At 42.3% G+C, this 19,529-nt stretch overlaps 2 protein-coding genes across 3 annotated transcripts; one reads left to right on the plus strand and one right to left on the minus strand.

The window, feature by feature from the left end:
* The first annotated feature begins 59 nt into the window (after nucleotides 1-59).
* On the plus strand, nucleotides 60-6,660 carry LOC120446078 (sodium-dependent dopamine transporter). Its single transcript, XM_039626858.1, has 8 exons — nucleotides 60-286; nucleotides 1,181-1,434; nucleotides 3,909-4,043; nucleotides 4,102-4,256; nucleotides 4,318-4,490; nucleotides 4,549-4,926; nucleotides 4,987-5,224; nucleotides 5,283-6,660. Exons 2-8 carry the CDS (start codon nucleotides 1,248-1,250, stop codon nucleotides 5,910-5,912), a joined length of 1,896 nt encoding a protein of 631 aa, XP_039482792.1. The 5' UTR covers nucleotides 60-286; nucleotides 1,181-1,247; the 3' UTR covers nucleotides 5,913-6,660.
* A 1,317-nt stretch (nucleotides 6,661-7,977) lies between these two features.
* LOC120446079 (gamma-1-syntrophin) lies at nucleotides 7,978-13,093 on the minus strand. 2 transcript variants are annotated; one of them, XM_039626860.1, is made up of 10 exons: nucleotides 12,741-13,093; nucleotides 10,630-10,694; nucleotides 10,414-10,563; nucleotides 10,073-10,358; nucleotides 9,839-10,003; nucleotides 9,534-9,718; nucleotides 9,320-9,478; nucleotides 9,032-9,256; nucleotides 8,772-8,975; nucleotides 7,978-8,706 (listed from the first exon to the last, which is right to left on the minus strand). In XM_039626860.1, exons 2-10 carry the CDS (start codon nucleotides 10,687-10,689, stop codon nucleotides 8,596-8,598), a joined length of 1,545 nt encoding a protein of 514 aa, XP_039482794.1. In that variant the 5' UTR covers nucleotides 10,690-10,694; nucleotides 12,741-13,093; the 3' UTR covers nucleotides 7,978-8,595. The 2 variants fall into 2 exon arrangements, with proteins under 2 accessions (XP_039482794.1, XP_039482793.1); XM_039626859.1 differs by lacking the exon at nucleotides 12,741-13,093 and having other exon boundaries at nucleotides 10,630-10,704.
* Nucleotides 13,094-19,529: the final 6,436 nt, after the last annotated feature.

Genomic DNA, 19,529 nt, shown 5'->3' on the forward strand with positions numbered 1-19,529 from the left:
GGCTATAAAAGCAGCCGCTGGCCAGCAGCCATTTGCAAACGCTCGCATGTCACCGAAGGCGCAACAGCTCCGATTTTGAAATTCCCAACACGGCCCTCAAGTTGAAAAGTTTTCCAAAAAATTTAAAGACCTCTAAGCCCATGTATGTGAAGTGAAATTCGGTTTGGCATTCGGCATTGGTTGTGTGGCGATTTTTTCTAAGTTTTCTGGATATTTTTCAAAAGTCTCAAGGATTATTTTACAATGGATTGGAGCAACTACATGATTTGAGCTTGGTATTTGTTAGGTAAGTAAGCATAAAAACCAGTTTTAGGTATATATAAAAGTTACTACGATGGAAAATATTATCGAACGAGGTGAATAACTGAGTAACAAATAAACAATATAATATCTTTAAGAACCAAGTTTTCCAGTGCAGCTGGCTTAAACAGATCGAAAATGAAATATTCATTAGCTGATTCAAGTTGGGCATAATATTTGGGCATATAATTGATAGCTTAAAATGCGTTGTAAGTTTGATAAGAAAGCAATAAAGAAAGAGTGTAAGCTTCGAAGGCGTATCTTAAGTAGTTTAGTTAAACTTATTAAAATGAAAACCCAAATTATTATTATAAGTTAATTATACAAAATGCTGTAATGCTCTGTAATCTGGCCAACTATGATTGCCATCGAATCTGGAATAAAAAGATGGATTAATTCTGGTCATAAATAAGCCCAGCGCAGCTCCGAGCACTTTAAACACTCAATCTGAATTTCGCTTAATTGATCGCAACTCAGGGCAATTAAAGTCAGCGGGGACGAATTAAGTAGATCAGAGTAATTGTTTGACGTGTTTGTGGTTTCATTACACGCAAAGATACCCGAGAGTTGGGCACATAGAGGCGGATATATGTGCATGTTCTGTGGTGTGGATGGTCAAGTGTTTGCTGCCCAGTGTGTTTGAACATGCCACCTGTCGTATGCGTAATGTGCCAACGAGCTCTTCAAGGGCTGGGTAAGCACATGTCGTTGCCAAACAGGTTTCAAGTGCCCTGGACACCCACTCATTGAAGTCCATTGATTGGTGAAGGGTTTTGGATTTGCAGGCAATGGGAATGGGATTTAAATCATTGAATATGGTTCATATTTCTGGCATATGTGAGCTCTGAGTTGACCCATTGAAGTGCTACGATATTCACAGATTTCAAAGTGCGGCGGCGGGATCTCCACATTTTGGGTCAAGGACACGACGGGTTATATAGTCGCAGATGTCACCAACCGGACATATATCCAAATCAAAGACGCCCACGCCACACGATAACGATAACAATAGCATCAGCGACGACCGCGAAACATGGAGCGGCAAAGTGGATTTTTTATTATCGGTTATTGGATTCGCCGTCGATTTAGCAAACGTCTGGAGATTTCCCTATTTGTGCTACAAAAATGGCGGTGGTAAGTCTGTCCTTTGAGATCCTACATCAATATATTACATTATTAATAAAGGTGTTCAAAAGAATGCACTAATATTTCTAGGTTTTTTTTTGATAATCATAAAATCAAATCATACTTATTGACTCATAAAAGTACTTTTGCATCTAGAGCGATACTATCTACTTCTAGTTAAGATACTTCCTACTCCAGATGCATATTTGGCCAATGCTGGTGATTTTTCTCCGTGTGAACTGGCCAATTAGGGGATAAAGACATTTCGTCAATCGCTCTGGCTGAGTGAAAATAATTTATATGGCTTTACACATCATTGGGCTCGCCACGGAACCCGTCGCCATCCGCATTCCGCTTTCCGCTTCCTGAATTTCCCTTTCGGCCTTGTTAACACTTTGTCAAAGTGGTGCGAAGTGCTGTCGGTGGTGGTGTTGAGAGGGGCGGGGTGCGGGGAATGGTTCCTTTGTCAAATTGCAGGGCTTTCCCCCGCCAAAAGAGCGGCAAAGGACACACACTCGAACACTTACTTCGCTTCCTGATCCTCATCGCCAACGCCATCATTCAAAACAATTCCAAAAGTTAAGTGCTTCTGTATGACAACTAAATCTGGCAGTCATAATCGCATTTGGCCTGCTTACCCTCTGTCACTCCTTTTCACCCCACATTTCTGGGCAATATGTCAGCCTGCTTATGTGGAGTTCTCTAGGCTTTTGTTGCTGGAGCACTTTCCACGCATTGTGGGAAATTCATGTGCGAAACATGTCTCCATCTCCACATCCTCCTCCACCTCCTCCTCCACCATTTTCCCTGTGATTGCGGCACTTTCCCGCTGATGCGTCGTGAATGGATGTGGCTCACAGGGCCTTCGATATAGTTATTACTATTTTATGAGTTTTTTTCCTCCTGCCACCGCTCGCTTGCTTGCTGCTGCTTTAAAATCATAATAATAAATTGTTATATTTATACGCTTCATTGCGTTCAATCAGTGGTTCCCAGCTCCATCTGCAGCTTAAGTTCCACTTTATGTCCGTTGCCAGGAGCAGCAACTCGCTCAGGTTGCGATTATTACCACAGCTTAGTCGGTATTATTTATTCTGTTTTCCATTTTCCTGCTGCCTGCCGCTTGCAACTCGGAAGTGGTAGCTTTGGTGGCAGCAACAGGCTGCGCCATCCACATTGTCCTGGATTAGGGCTAAAACCCAAGGAGCTGCCTCTCTTTTAAGGCTTAGATCGCGCATACGCACCGCGTAATTGTGCTTAAGTTAACTATGCATTCAACTTTTACAAGAAATGTAGATTCCTGTTCTTGGGTAACTGCAGCAAAATCATGCCAAAGGATACTTTGCTCATAATAGGCACATTTTCTTTGTTAAATGCTTAAAATTGGGGACCTACAAGTAGCAAGGAGCATTTGAATATCGTGCCCTCTAGTTCCCACCAGCATAGTCATACACTAACACATTTAAATTTATCTACAAACATTTAAGTGCGCATAACTTTCAATTCAATTCAATAGAATATCCATTTCCTTGTCAACACTTGGCCTTCTCATGTTGGACAAGTTTTGACCGAATTACGGGTTGGGAATCGAATTAAAGGCACATATTTCCACAGTGTCACCGACGAGCTGTTGGCGCTGGAAAATGGGGGAAATGCACTTGAAGCAACGGAAATTATGGCTTCAACAACAGTGACGGGCGTCATGGATGGCCCGACTTTATTTTAGATGGTTTTGTTTTAAATTTCCGACATAATTGACACGCCAGAAGGAAGCACCGTTGCTGGCAGACCCTTTGTAGATACTCTCGTATACTTTGCATATACATAGACCCACCGAGCGAGCGAACGCCCTTGCATACAGTGGGTATATGTAGGTTTTGGACCTAGACGACTTTGTCGGCCACTTTGCCTGCTAATAGACATAATCAAATCATAGAACATCATCCCCTGCCACTCGACAAAGTATCGATGGCACTCTACCAATTGTCTGGCCCCAAAAGGGGGTGTAACTTTGGCCCGGCTTTTCCGGAGGTGACGGAGATGACTGCAGGAGACAGCCGTGTCGGGCTTTCCCCGCTTTTCCGCCGTTCCATCGTCAGTTTGCTGCTGCTGTTAATGTTTTTAAAATGTCCTTAGAGTGGCACTTGTAAAACAATTTGATTTTGTGTGCCATCGAACATACATAAAGGTCGGGTGTCTATGTAGGAAATGTGTGTGTAATTATGTTTGTCGACGGGCGCAGAGCGAACAATGCAGAGATTGTGACACGGGTCAGTCTCAATATGTGGCGGTTATGCAATCACTATCATAGAAAGTATATTGATTGTTTCTAAAGCTAAAACATAAGTTGGTGAAGAGTTGGAGAAGCTTTTCGAAGGCGGAAGTAAAATATGTTAGATGGTGATTTGAAATCATCCCTTATAGTTCTTTAAAATAAAGTTCCTTTGTTTTGACTGCAAAATATTTAAACTCTGCCATTTTAGGCGCCTTTCTTGTGCCCTACGGCATTATGCTGGTGGTCGGTGGCATTCCGCTCTTCTATATGGAATTGGCCCTGGGTCAGCACAATCGTAAGGGAGCCATAACCTGCTGGGGTCGCTTGGTGCCCCTCTTCAAAGGTAACTTACTAAACCAAACTATACCAAGAATTTCATAGATAAGCACTTGAACTTGCAGGAATTGGATATGCCGTGGTGCTGATTGCCTTCTATGTGGACTTCTACTACAATGTGATTATTGCCTGGTCGTTGCGCTTCTTTTTTGCATCCTTCACCAGCTCGCTGCCTTGGACGTCGTGTAATAATATTTGGAACACTCCAAACTGCAGACCGGTAACTAAAGATTTAACCAATGAATAAAGCCTTATTCTCAAAAACTGTGACTTCCAATCAGTTCGAGAGCCAAAATGCATCTCGTGTGCCGGTGATTGGTAACTACAGTGACTTGTATGTCATGGGAAATCAGAGCCTGCTCTACAATGAGACCTATATGAATGGTTCAAGCTTGGACACGACAGCGGTGGGCCATGTGGAGGGTTTTCAGTCCGCAGCATCCGAATATTTCAAGTGAGTTTGCTGTACCTTAAGCTTAAAAACTAGTAGTTACATTTAATTTCAACTGTAGCCGCTACATTTTGGAGCTGAACCGCAGCGAGGGAATCCACGACTTGGGCGCCATTAAATGGGACATGGCGCTGTGCCTTCTGATTGTCTACTTGATCTGCTACTTCTCCCTGTGGAAGGGCATCAGCACTTCGGGCAAGGTGGTGTGGTTTACTGCCCTCTTCCCCTATGCAGTGCTACTGATTCTGCTGATCAGGGGCCTCACACTGCCTGGTTCCTTTCTGGGCATTCAGTATTATCTAACGCCCAACTTCAGTGCCATCTACAAGGCTGAGGTGTGGGTGGATGCCGCCACCCAGGTGTTTTTCTCATTGGGTCCCGGATTTGGAGTTCTGCTGGCCTATGCTTCCTATAATAAATACCACAACAATGTATACAAGTAGGTTGCAATTCTTATACTTCTATACGAACTTACTCAAATGCTTTAACTTTATTACAGGGATGCCTTGTTAACCAGTTTCATCAACTCGGCTACCAGCTTTATAGCCGGCTTTGTGATATTCTCCGTGCTGGGTTACATGGCCCACACTCTGGGTGTAAGAATTGAAGATGTTGCCACCGAAGGACCTGGTCTGGTTTTCGTGGTCTATCCAGCTGCCATTGCCACCATGCCGGCCAGCACTTTCTGGGCCCTCATATTCTTCATGATGCTGCTCACTTTGGGCTTGGATAGTTCGGTAGATATTATTTACTACTTATATGAACACATAACACTCAAATGTATCATTCCTTCAGTTTGGTGGTTCAGAGGCTATAATCACGGCCTTGAGCGACGAGTTTCCCAAGATCAAAAGAAATCGAGAGCTGTTTGTAGCTGGTCTCTTTTCGCTGTACTTTGTGGTCGGTCTGGCCAGTTGCACCCAAGGTGGCTTCTACTTTTTCCATCTACTCGATCGTTACGCAGCTGGTTACTCGATTTTGGTTGCCGTGTTCTTCGAGGCAATCGCAGTGTCCTGGATCTACGGCACCAATCGATTTAGCGAGGACATACGCGACATGATCGGTTTTCCACCGGGTAGATACTGGCAGGTGTGCTGGCGCTTTGTAGCACCGATTTTCCTGCTCTTCATCACGGTGTACGGCCTGATTGGCTACGAGCCATTGACCTATGCGGACTACATATATCCCAGTTGGGCCAACGCGCTGGGATGGTGCATAGCTGGTTCCTCGGTTGTGATGATTCCCGCCGTGGCGATATTCAAACTGATTTCCACGCCTGGAAGTCTGCGCCAGCGGTTTACCATTTTGACCACACCCTGGCGGGATCAGCAATCGATGGCAATGGTGCTGAACGGGGTCACCACCGAGGTCACCGTGGTGCGACTGACCGATACGGAAACCGCCAAGGAACCCGTCGATGTCTGAGTTCGACCAGTGGCCCGTTTTCAAATTTACTACGTTTAGATTTGGAAATTTACCAACAACCGATGTTCACGTACATGTGTAATTGTGGCATTGCAGGATTGCAGGATTGCAGGGTTGGAGGAGAGTTGTGTTTTTTGGTTCGACATTTGGCGCAGGTCCTGGAGGATCGGCAAATTTCGCAAACAACGTACTTAGGTTTCGGCACCAAAGAAGAAAACCAACAAGCAACAAAGCAACAGCTTCAAACCATAAGTTCTAAGTTAAGATTAGCTTGTAGTTCGTATGGTTAATGCCATTTATAGCATACTCATATATACGATGCTGTGTAGATAATACCAAGTCCGAAAGTGCGAAACATATTGAAACTCGTCAGTTAATCCAGCAAGAAATCCAGCTTGAGAGAATGTTTGCATATGCCAATGGAATTAACGACACGATCGTGGCTCAGCTCAAATTGGGCACAGAATCTGTACATACACAAGTCGATGATGTAAAAGCTTTAAACACGTTATAGGATATCTCATGGAACTGAAGCAAAAGCTGCCAGAGTTGAACTACAAAATCCCCACAAACAGCCATGTTGGGATTTTGTCATATGCAAAGGTTTGTTCTAGACTAATTTACCCCGTCCAAAACAACTACGATTGTTTGCTTAAAGCAGCCATTTTAAGCAATCAATTGCGAGTTACAACAGCATTCCCGTTTGTAAACTGATTTCTGTATATAGATATATGATATTTTAGCATTGTTTTAGGAGTTTCTTTCACGCTGAAGCAGAACTAACAGCCATGAGTTCTGTTTCAATTTGTTGAAATAAATTATTATAATTTCAGTTACTAAGAAATCGAAGGCTTATTTACTGGCTTCTGGGTGGGAAAAGCACGAACTATACTGGTATGAAAACAAAGAGGTTATTTTTGATTAGATATTCAGATTTTATTCCAATTCGAATGCTTTGGTTTTCTTTGGTTTACAATAATTTCAATTAGCAACGCATAAAAGTAAAGTGGGAATCATAACTAAACCAACTCAAATGGTTTTCTGAAATTCTGAATCATTGAATTTTATCAAGTAGCGCAGTTCCGGATAAATATTGAACTTTATTACAGAATCGCAGTTTTTGAGTAGTATCCTTAGTTCGGGGAACATATATATGTATGTGTGTGGCATATATATATGTATATATATATTTGTATGTCGTGTACTTCATACAGCACTATGTAAGCTTCGCATTAAAAATATATATGTATGGTAGGTATGTATGTAGGTTAGTTTTGATGAGGGAGGTCTAACTCCCCGGTAATTGATACTCGTACTCGTATAACATGTTGCGGTGTTTGCAGATTACGTATGTTGGTCGGGTTTGGGTTAGGATTGCGATTAGGGTGCATCTAGGTTCGGTTTGACGTGTGGTCGTGTGCACTGTATGCAAATATTATTTCAGCGGCTATGGTATATGATATATGGTATATATATATACTTTCTGGAGCTAGGAGCGGACTCTAACCCAATACAGCTATGCGTATGTACAGTAAATACTTTTAATTCTGTCATCGGCTTTGGTATGTGGATTATAGATACTTTCATATATTTAGAGATATTCTGTTTATGATGCTTGGGATTTTGCGTATGCGCCAACTTGATAATTATTTGTGTGGGTACTCGTACATATAAGATCTGTTGTGCTCGTCGATGATTCGCTAACTAATTTGATAATATGTAGATGTGTGTATGTATATGTGTATGTTGTGCAATAACGCCTAAAATCAATACGTACAATGCAATATGCTAGCAACAAATACGATCTTGCCACCGAAAGACACTTTCTGAATTGACAAATGACCTAAGTGAGTGTCTGATGAAATCACTTAACTGGCTCTGAGTAAATGTATAACAGTTATAAAATCTAGTTCATGTTACGTCTGTGCATTGAGATTTGTTCGGTGGATGTTATATATATTTTATAAGGTATTTATATATATATATTTATCTATTATGACATCAGCTATTACTTCAGTAGAAAATAACCGTTAATCCGACCTTAAAGCATTCGTTTTTTTTTTCGAAAATTAAATTTTCATTAGAGCGCACACAAAACCAGGTTTTCATATTCGATATTCGATCAATTTTCGTTAAGCCGTCGGAGAAATATATTTCTAGAGGATACAGCACGGGATAAAGCCTTTAAGGCCACTCATTATATAATCCATTCGGTTCATAGCAAAAGCGATTACTTTCTGACATTCAGAATCGGCAGACCTATGTGGTTTTAACAATCCGTAAGTAAGGTTAAGGGGTAAGTAATTTAACTTTAAAGGCTACATTTGGAAACGATCGATTATAAACAATATAAATTGGTTGTCAATTGTTGTAAGTACCAAGTCTACGTAATAGGAAAAATGCCTAAAGTAATTGCCTTATGTATGCTTAAAATTTACTGTAATGCACCAAGAGATTTCACTTTCAGTTTTATCAGCGCTATAAATGTACCCATATCAGTATTCAAGTATCCAAGTATCCAATTACAATCATTCATTGTTTATAATAACACCAAGCAGACAATCATGTATGCGATACCTAGTCCAACATTCATATTCGAATTATTTGCTATGCACTTTACGAATATTCTATATATCATTTGAGTGTGAGTCCATGTCAATTCTTGTCTTGTTCTTCTTTTGATTTAGGTCTGCTGGATTGAGCTCAAAAATGCCGGATCCACCGATGCCACTTTCGCTGTGAGAAACGCGTGCATGCAGAACAGCAGACTTTGCAGTACTTGGCATTCCAGTTCCTGCAGCACATTCAATTTGAAATATTTTATATATTACTAATATTATTATTTGTATCCCAACTTACCTTGGTTTCTATTGCACGACTGTCGTGGTCCTGAAAATGCAGCTTCAGCTTCGACTTGCCATCATCGCTGGAGCCCCTCAGCTGTGAGAACTTATATTGCCAAACTGTTGCGGACTCAGCTCCTTCAGTTAGTGAAAATCCAGCTTGCCAGTCCAGCGTGAGTCCTCCACTTTTTCCATGGTGCGATACAGCGAAGGTCTTGCGCTGGGGAAAATTGCATACTTATAGAAGAATACTCGTAAGATATGAGTGAAACTTACGCCCAGCTTGATGACACTGGTCACAATGGCCGCATTCCAGCTGTTTTCGATCCTCAACAGCTCCTGGCGGGTTTCCACGCTCAAATAGCGCGGTTCATGGCCCGAACTTTGGAGCAGGAAACAATGCTGGCGACTATCCACGGTCTCGGACTCCTTGACGATGCGGAACATGGTCTGGTAGACCTTGTAGACCACCAAAGCCTTGCTAATGCCAGCCACATTCAACTAATAATTCGATGGGTAATATATAAAGACAAGTTTAATTTATCGTTAGGCATTTCAACTCACTGGTGGCGTTTCAAAGAGCATCACTTCAGTGCCCTTGAGCAGTAGAAACCTGGGCTTGTAGCTCTGCCACGATATATTGTTGTTTATGACACCTTCATTCACCCAGCCCATGTATTCAATGCGCTCGCCCACAGCAAAGTTTCTATTATATAGCTTCATCTGTTAAGTGAACAAATTATTAGTTTATAACTATATGTGCACTTAACTCCCTTACCTGTAAGTGCGTTAGGCCCACAACATTGTCTGTTATCAATTTCAGCCACTGACTAAGTATGGCCAGTTCGTCGCAGTGTATGACACCTGTGGAAATGCCATTCAAGCCGCGAACTTCGAAGGCATTTTGGCGCAGTTTGTCAGTGCCATAAATGTACCTCGTCACATACGCCATCATCAGCGGTACTGCAAAGATAAACATATCTATTCATTAGGATATTCAAACACACGCTTTTGAATAAAGATCTGCTATCTTAAGATAAAGTCAAAGAACAATTGGTTAACCTATTTATAAAAAGGGCTCACCGGCAACGACGTCGGTCCATCGCTTCTCGGGCTCCGAGCAAATTGACATGGGGCGACTGCAACTGCGACTGATGGTTCCACTATTGACGGATGACTTGTAGCCCTCGTCAGCCTTCAGTTCGGCACATGTGACATCGTTGTCGGAGTCGGGCGTGTCCTTGGTCACTGAGATGTTGAAGGGGGTTATTCAATCCCTATTTATCGCATTATCCCACGTGCCAACCCAATACTCACGTTGCTTTTGAAGGAAAGGCGTGGCTGCGCGATAATGTTTAACCGTGAGCACAACTATATCTCCGGCGTTTCTCAATATGTTGACGGCATCGTCGTGAGGACATGCCGTGATGTATTCTCCATTGACCTTGATGATGGCATCGCCCACAAATAGCTGGCCCGTAATGTCCGCTGCTTGATCCTTGTAGATGCGCGATATCAAAATGGGAAGTTTGTGCTCGGCTCCGCCTTTTATGCTCAGTCCTAGGCCGCCTTGTTTTTGCCGCGTAATTTGAACCATGCGTTCCTGAAACATCCACTGTTTTATATATAAACCAAATATAGGAGGTAAGCATATATACCTTAGATTCCATGGGTGGTCCATTGGGATGACAGCTACTTGGGGTAACCACTTCCAGCTTCTGCAGCGAAAGCAACTCCATAGTAAGATTAAGTCGTAGGGGTTCTGGTCTACTCTTGCCATCGCTCACATGGACCATGCCAGTTCGCACCTAAAATAATTGAAATTTAATCTTTTACAGTCTCATAATAATAAATATGGAGTAGCTATGCGTTACCTTCAGGTTCTGATCGAGTTTTTCTTCTATTGGCGTGGCCATGGTGTCAGAGAGCTTCATAGTTCCTGAAATCATTAAGAGAAGCGGGACCTTAATGATTTATGATCTTAAATGGGAGTGGTGCTTAAAGTTGTAGGATTTGGAGATGAATTATGAACCAAAATAAAATCAAATTCAGCGACTCTAAAGATTAGTGTGCTATAATAAAAAAGAAATGTACCTACTAAGTATATTAACTAACTTTGAGCTTTGTCAATATTTCTGGAAGCGTTAAATTAAACGCGTTGATGATTTCTAGGAATGTACAATTCAGATTAAAAGGTCTGAAAAGGTTGAAGTGTTGCCTGATTTGTGGCAATAATGAGATGTGTACCCTTGTTACCCAATCCGCTGGCCGCCAATCAAGTTGGCCCAGTAAACAGGCGATTTCTGAGAACTTCCCAAAGAACTTTTAGCATAATCGTGGTCATGGCAATGGACGGTAAAACAAATGCAATCAAATTGGGAAACCGGCTCCGTGGCCTTTATCGATTGCCATTTTATTTTGCCACGGAGCAGACAGCAGCAGTAAGGCGAAACCAACGCAATTGCAATCATCTCATATCGAATTACGTTTGCACACTGGCTCCACCGATGGATGAGCCGATAGTTCAAGGTGAACTGTGCAATTGCCTTAATTAAATTACACATGCAATTAGCAACAATTAAGCGTAATCAGTCAGCGGCGAAGTGTAATAGAAGGCAACCAAATGGAAGCGAACCATGGGCATACCTTGGCCAAGTGCGTTTTCCACGAACTGATGCGATGCCGCGGCATATGTTTTCCATTAAAGTGGAAAATAAATATGCTACCGGAAAACTAGATATGAGTGAAAACACATTGAAGTGTGCCCCATCTGCAGACGTTGTTTGTGGTTTTCCTGGTGCTGACTGCTGAGTGCCGAAGTGTGGCCCCAACTGCTCCGCAGGAATGGAAGGGGCGGCATATGTATTTTGGATAACCACTTGTGCTCCATAAATAGGTGTTTTGGCTGGGGCGGTTGAGAGTTCTTGGAGGGGCTTCGATTTGAGCGCCAAATATGTGCATATGGTGCCAGCTGAATTGCCATCCGAGATGGAGAAATTCCGAAATCGAGGGGAAACACTTTCACTTTACTCGGATTGTGCGATTCATGGTCAAAGTAAATGCAATTCAGAATTTCTAATGTCTTTGCTATGATTGTTAGTGTCAGCGAAATATTATAAAATATGTATATTTGGCAGAAAATTATGGTTGTGCACGGAATATGGCATGAGTAATTAATATAAAAATATAAATAAAAAGAAGTTATTTTACTTATAACAACATAATGTTAACAAACGTCAAGCATTCTATTCCTTCTAAAAAAAGACATATAGAATCCTATCCTCGCCATAAATATATGTAGAAGAAATGGAAATAAAATATCAATAGCCCAGAATGTTCCTTAGTGCCTGCACTAGTTTCTCTAAGTGCAAAGTGTCGAGCATTCGGCCTATCAATCCCTGAATCCTTGGCATTCCGCGTGTCGTAGCAATTAGCTGCTGGTCAGGCCACCGACCTGGCGGAACACGCATACGCTCCGTTGTCCCGGGTTACCTTTGATTATGGCTCTATTATTACGTGTGCACGCTGCGCTGCCCTTTTGGGTGCGTGCTTCGGAGCCGTAAAACCGTGAAGCTAGGCCCAGAGTACTCTGGTTTTTTCGGTGAGGGGGTTGGTGGGCAGGCGGCTGGGCTTGGGGAAGTGCAGGTCCTTGGCTTCAAACCAAACAAGCCAACATGTTCGTTGTGGGGCCTTGGACAATCAGCTGTGCCAGCCTGTGCCTCGAAAAAGAGCAGCAGCAGCAGCATTGGCAGTGGCAGCAGGCAAAACGTTTCGGGCTGTTTTGCCTGAAGTAACAGCGATTGAACTTTTTTTGCAGCTCTGGCAGTGAAGTAAAACAAACACACACACACACATACACACGCACAACCTCTCGCATAACCGATACTTTTGTGCCTGAGGGGCCAAAAGCGTTGATTATTAATTTATGTGTGTTTGCTAAACAACTTCACCGCACCCAGTATATCGGATCGACTTGGGGGATTACCTTCTTGTATTGACAGATGTACTTATGCTCGCCCGCACATACATATACTATGTATGTGTGTACAAATTTGTGCAGTTTATGTGTAGTTGCGACCCGTTTTTCGCGTTTTCAATTGGGTCACATTTTCAGATTTTCACATATTCGATTTTCTGAACAGAGGGGCTTGAACTCGCGATTTGGCCATATCGTAACTCACAAAAGTATGCTAACTTTCCGTTCTGTTTGTCACACTTTTGCCCACTTCAGGCCAAATGTACATGTACATGTACATGTATATATATATATAAACTGGCTGGCTGTACTCCCAGCGCGGAGCTGCTCCTTCGGCGGTCCAGAGCACAACGTTCCCAGAGCCTGAGCGCGAGCGAACTGAGAGTTCCGTTATAAACACTTCGCCAGCGGACAAACAAACAGCGAAGCGGTACGCAGTTCCCTCTCGCCGCGCTCTCTCAGCAGCGCAGCTTTGTGCAGCCTGGCGGGACATATGTTTTGGGGCGCAGAGTTGCCCCCAAATGTGGAGCTTCAGCTGGTGCCCCTTTCTTTCCAAGTTCCAGCCCCAAAAAGCTTTGGGGAACTTTTTCGTTGGAATATGGTACTAAGGGTTATATGTCCTAGATGGCGCTCATTCGGGGGTTGATATCTTGTAGTTCCCACAACAGACGTATACTTGATGTGTGGCGTATGCGCTATGTAGAATTATTGTAAAATTGTCTAGAATACATTGCAGTACTTAATTTAGTTATTATTATATAAACAAGAGGTATAAAATTCAGCGCAAATTAGAAATTTTATAGTTTTAAATGGCTTAGCACAGAAAAGAGTATGCAACCTCCTAAGCAATATGTATCCTTAAAAGTCGTAATACAATTTCCTCTGTTGAATCTTCTGACATAATCATAATGTCTAAAATTAAGAAAATCACTCAATGTTTACAATCCCATTTTATATATATTATATTATGTCTAGAAACAAATTGAGAATAACATTTTATGTCACGAATCCAAAATATATTATACATTCAAGATGTAGTTTAGCGTCAAACAAATAAACTAGCCTAAAATGATCTCATAAATCTAGCAAATGGCTGCCGAAATTGAATAATTCCCAAGAGCCTCACATTCAGCCCCGAAGTCTGTTGCTTCACCTGCAAATAATATGCCGTAAGGTCGACGTATTAAGTCGCATTTCAGTGAAAGTAGGACGGAGTGCTCGTTAAATGTTAATTAGAACGCTGAATCAGCGGCGTTAGCTCATTAAAAGTTTTGCGCGCCCATTTTTGTTGTGATTGTTAACCAAAATACATAGGGCCAGAGTAACGTTTGAGTATTTGTTTTTGCACCCCCACCCTTCGACTGGCTCAATGATAAGCCCACGAATAAGTGGTGTTCAAACACAATGGTCGGGAGGCAAAGTTAATTAATGTATTAGTCAAGTTAAGGTATTTGAAATAAGCAGCCCTGGATAGTTCTTATCGAAATGCCCCTCATTTGCCTTCGTATTTCTGGTGTAATTAATAATGTATGATTTTTGACACAAAAATATATATGCATGCAACACATTTTGTTAATTAATAATTTAGTTTTTATACCCGTTACTCGTAGAGTAAAAGGGTATACTAGATTCGTTGAAAAGTATGTAACAGGCAGAAGGAAGCGTTTCCGACCATATAAAGTATATATATTCTTGATCAGGATCAGTAGCCGAGTCGATCTGGCCATGTCCGTCTGTCCGTCCGTCTGTCTGTCCGTCTGTCCGTCTGTCCGTCTGTCCGTCTGTCCGTATGAACGTCGAGATCTCAGGAACTACAAAAGCTAGAAAGTTGAGATTAAGTATACAGACTCCAGGGACATAGACGCAGCGCAAGTTTGTCGATTCATGTTGCCACGCCCACTCTAACGCCCACAAACCGCCCAAAACTGCCACGCCCACACTTTTGAAAAAGGTTTTGATATTTTTTCATTTTTGTATTAGTCTTGTAAATTTCTATCGGTGTGCCAAAAATGTTTTTGCCACGCCCACTCTAACGCCCACAAACCGCCCAGAGCTACGACGCCCACAGTTTTGAAAAATGTTGTGATATTTTTTCATTTTTGTATTAGTCTTCCAAATTTCTATCGATTTGCCAAAGAACTTTTTGCCACGCCCACTCTAACGCCCACAAACCTGCACTTCTACTAGCTGAGTAACGGGTATCAGATAGTCGGGGAACTCGACTATAGCGTTCTCTCTTGTTTTGGATCTATTATACATTACTTTTTTTCATAGTACGAATCATAAAAGTTTTAGGTAAGGCGATATTTTAATCGTTATCTGCTTAAATGGTTTTTCAAAAATGGCTAGTTCTTCCGCATCCCATCCGCGTATTTCCGACACCAGACAGTGAAGTTGATTGTATAACCGGTTTCCAAGGAGGAGGGTGAGGCAGGTGCATCGGATCACTCGCAGTTGCCCAGGTGGAGTCTAAGCCACGACCCCAAAACCCCCAAACCAGCGATTGTCACTGCCACTCAGCACAATCAGTTGGGACTTAAGACATTGGAGGCGATGGCAACTGCAATAAGAAAGGCAGCCGGGACAACAAGGAAAACTGAAGCCACAACAACGTCGTCGGCATTATTGACAAAAGTTTTCTGTTTGTTTTCGGCGCTTTTCCACAGTCTCCATCCTGCTCGCTCTGCGGTTGCGGGAAAAGGGCAGCAAGCACATTTTTGTTAGCTGATTGAAATTAGTTGATGCATAAAAAAGTTTGTTTGCTAACAATTTCGTTCGAAAATATTTCGGTTCTAAAGTAAAATTATGACTGCTTTGCATATTTTTCGGTTACCAATGTAAAACTTTGGACCCCGGCCCCCCAAACTTATTGGCATTGGCGAATGTTGGGAATTTATGGCCTGTGCAAATGTTGGTCTACCATTCACAATTTTGCCAAGAGTTTGCCCTTTTCGTTCTGCGAATATCCATCCGCCTGGATTCCTGTAATTGCATTAGCCGTTTGCTTGTTGATTTTGGTCGTAGCGATTATGTTCCTAGGCGTCTTACGGAATTTCCCTTATTTATATATATTTTTTTTCTTTTTTAAACTCAAGCGAAATCAGCCAGCAACAACGTATAATTGAATAATTATGTTATTGTGTGGCTGAATGAACTGGCGAGATTTCCGTCTGACAGCTGACACGACTGGCCGGATTCTGCTTGGTATCTGCAAGATACTCGTACACGATACAGATACATATACAGATACAAGATGTGCGCGTCTGCCAGCGCCTTGAGGCTACACATACACACAATCCACTGAAGCGGCAGCGACACAAAAATTTAATTAAGCCTGATTCTGGTCTTAGCACCTCCGGAACATTAGCAAATCAATTGAGTTAGGCGAAGGCAAGTCCCATAGAATGTGCACGTAGAAAAAAGTTGCACAAAAGAATTATCAATCGATTTTGATTTTATTTTGAGAATATTTCATTTACTATAAAGTGCAATCACAGTTGATTTAGCCTTAGTATATATGATTCGATAATTTCCCAATGATTGAATACTTATAGTCATGAAGATGGTACTTGGTTTTGCCAGGTGTACGCATAAATGATATGTATGTATGTATGTGGCGATTGATTGGATGGTTGTCACCTCCATGATAACCAATTTTAATGCAGTTTCACACTCCGCGCGGCGATGAGATGAGATGAGATGAGATGAGATGAGCCGAGTTGCGCTAAGCTGAGCAAGCAAACAAATCGCACAGCCTGCTGGCGCTAAGGATAAGGAGGCTGCGGATCTGCGGGGGGCGTGGCAGGGGCACTGCCACTGGATGCAGACCACGCATGCAACACGCCAGCGACAACTTCCGTTCTTTCTCCGGTTTCTGCAAAAATGCATTTTGTTGTTGTTGTTGTTATTTCTGCTGCTGCCAACCGAGATTCACGGCACGGAAAATGCTTTCAATTTAGCAACGAGCACGATTCGGTCGAATGCATGGCAATCAAAATGCGGTTAGTTGCGTGTGGCAGCAGCAACAACGCGGGCTTGGGGGGAACCGATGGGGAAAAGCCGGGGCGAAAATACGACAGTGGGCGGCTTGAGCCGCAACAACCGCGGTAACAATGCTGACAACACAATGACAACAACAGCAATGCGAAAAAAATGACAATTGTCAACAATTTTAATTTTCATATGCACGCAATCGCAACAAGGACCTCTACAACAGCAGCAACAACAAGAAGCATTAAAATACAACGTCCCACACCGGAAATGAACTCACACACACACACGCACAAATAGAGTTGTGCTTCAATGTTTGTGCAGCATGTTTGCACTGGTATTGCTAATAAAGAGTGGACAGCCAATGCCACGCCCACCGCACAGTGGCGGTCGGAATATTGTTAAGACTCGCTTATGAAAGAATTTAGATTTTGTTTGCAAATAGTGAGCATTTGCACATCGCTGCGGTTTGCTAATAAAACATGAATATTGACAATACATTTTATTTCCGAATATTTTTAAAGTTGGTTCACTCGGAATAAACAGGGCTTAATAATTTCGCCAAATTAAAATGGCTTTTATTTTGAAAAGAAATATTTTTAAAACTTAATATAACTAGAAGCAAACTATTTAACTGCAATCATATTAACATCACTTATAGTGCAATCCAATGTCATTTTAATCCAGAGAAGTGTTAAATCAATTACCAGTTGAGTTGAATGCATTTATCTTGGAAAGATTTAATTGAATATGCCCACTTACGCTGGCACCCAGCCTGATTTACGATCCATAGAAATAGTTTCTGTAATAAGCACTGGAAAAGGTTATTATTACAGCAGGCATCCATCGCCAATTGATTTACGCACTTTGCCATTAAACAGCATTTTGGGCTTCCCGCCACTCCAGAGCAAAGCTTATAAATTAATTAAAAAATCAGTATAAATACATAAATCAATTACCCGCCTCAATGAGACGCGCAGCACTCTTTGGCGTTGGGAAAATTACTTGGCAGCTGCAATGACAAGAGGTCCTGAAAGGCGGAGTGGCGAAGGGCATAAGGACGAGGAAGGATGAGATGGGACCACAGCGATAAAAACGGCAACATGGCGTTCAAAGTGCACAAAATGGCGGTAATTCGCGCTTTGGTGCTGTGCTTCAATGGCTCAGTTTACAGTGAAAACTATTTTAATATTTAAAATAGCTTATAGATAGTCATCATTTAGGATAGGGATCATTTCCTTTATACCTAGTGTTCAGACATTCTTATTTCCAATGATAAGTTTGCTTAAATAATCATATATTTCTTTTACAACTTAAACGTAATTTTTTCTCAGTGTAGCTGCCTACACAGGGCGAAGCAGTGCAAGCATAACCACAACAAGAGCGCGAAAAAGGAGCGAGCAAAAAAATGGAAAAAGGCAAACAAGAACGCTGCTAATAAGAGCGCGGGGGCGGTGGATAGTCAGAGGGATGGGGGCGGGGGGCGGATGCTGGCACTGCACTTGCCGAAGAAAATTTATTGTTCAGCTTAATTTCCTCCTTGCACTTGCACTTCCAACCGACTAAACTTTGTTCTCTTCTTGGTGGGAAATGCGTGAATTGTTCATAAAATGCGATGCAAGGACGACTTGAAGCCAAGCCTCCCATTTTCACCCCCTCCATTTTCTCCACCCCCTCGACCACCGCGGCGGTATGTCATTAATGATTTCCTTTCATGCGGCCAATGCAATTACGTTCTATTCCCCATCGCACCGATGAATTGATGGCAAGTCGGAGAGTTTGCCAAAGTTAGCATAAAGTTCCTCTTATTGTCCGGGATTCCCTCATTATCTAACTTCCTCATAAGTTTGCCCAGGAATTATGATGCCGCAATCCGAGGGACATATGGACGTTTGTCTAACTATGACAATTTGATTAAATATTGCTAATCAAATAATGTAAGCAAAAGGAAGCGCCACTACACTCGGTCTAAGTGTATAAAAACTCTGACAAATAGATGTTCACTTTGCCGCATTTTATAGCAGGGAAGTTCATCTCATCCACTGACCGCACGAGAAGTGGACGAGTGTGTCGAGATGGAAAATAAACTTTTCCGTTGGACCATCAAAATTATGACGTACCATATGCTCCGAGATGTACGAGCATCGTTCTGGGAATTGCAACTACTACTAGGGGGCGTCGGTGGCACCAGCTGGCCGAGTGGGCGTGGCAGGCTGTGAGCGATGCTTTTGGCCAACCTGAGTGTACGTCGATTCGCATTCGTGATAACGGAAAGTGTGAGATAGCACAGGCACTTCGTCAGAGTGTTTTGAGTATCTGGATGCGTGGAAAAACCTAAATGACTAATTTGTTTTTCGATTGAAGGAAGGTCATAGGTAGTTAAATTATAGGTGTTACAGAACAAATTTAAAACAAACAAATGCTATAAATATACCTTTCTTTTAAAGTGGAAGTTAAACACATTGTCACGCTTTTAGCTTGACGTAAAAAGCCCAGCTGGGTATAGGCTACAGTAGCACTTGACTAATTTGCAGTTTACTGATATCTGACACCATCTTCTTAACTAACCGACTAAAGGCTTAATGGAATTCCACAAATCAGCTTGGGGCGAAGGAAAATCCGACGGCTGAAAGGCAAACATGGAGTCCTCTGGATTTCGGCCTCCTCGCATTCGAGTGGCTCCTACCAACTTTTCAATTACTGCTGGCCGGGCGAAAGTAATGGCTGAAACTGAAACAGGGGCGAGCAACAACAACTGCCAGCTGGCAAATGGCACATTTTGTGCTTAATTTCATTTCCGTTTAGGTG

This window comes from Drosophila santomea, chromosome 2R, assembly GCF_016746245.2.
Source record: "Drosophila santomea strain STO CAGO 1482 chromosome 2R, Prin_Dsan_1.1, whole genome shotgun sequence".
NCBI lineage: Eukaryota > Metazoa > Arthropoda > Insecta > Diptera > Drosophilidae > Drosophila > Drosophila santomea.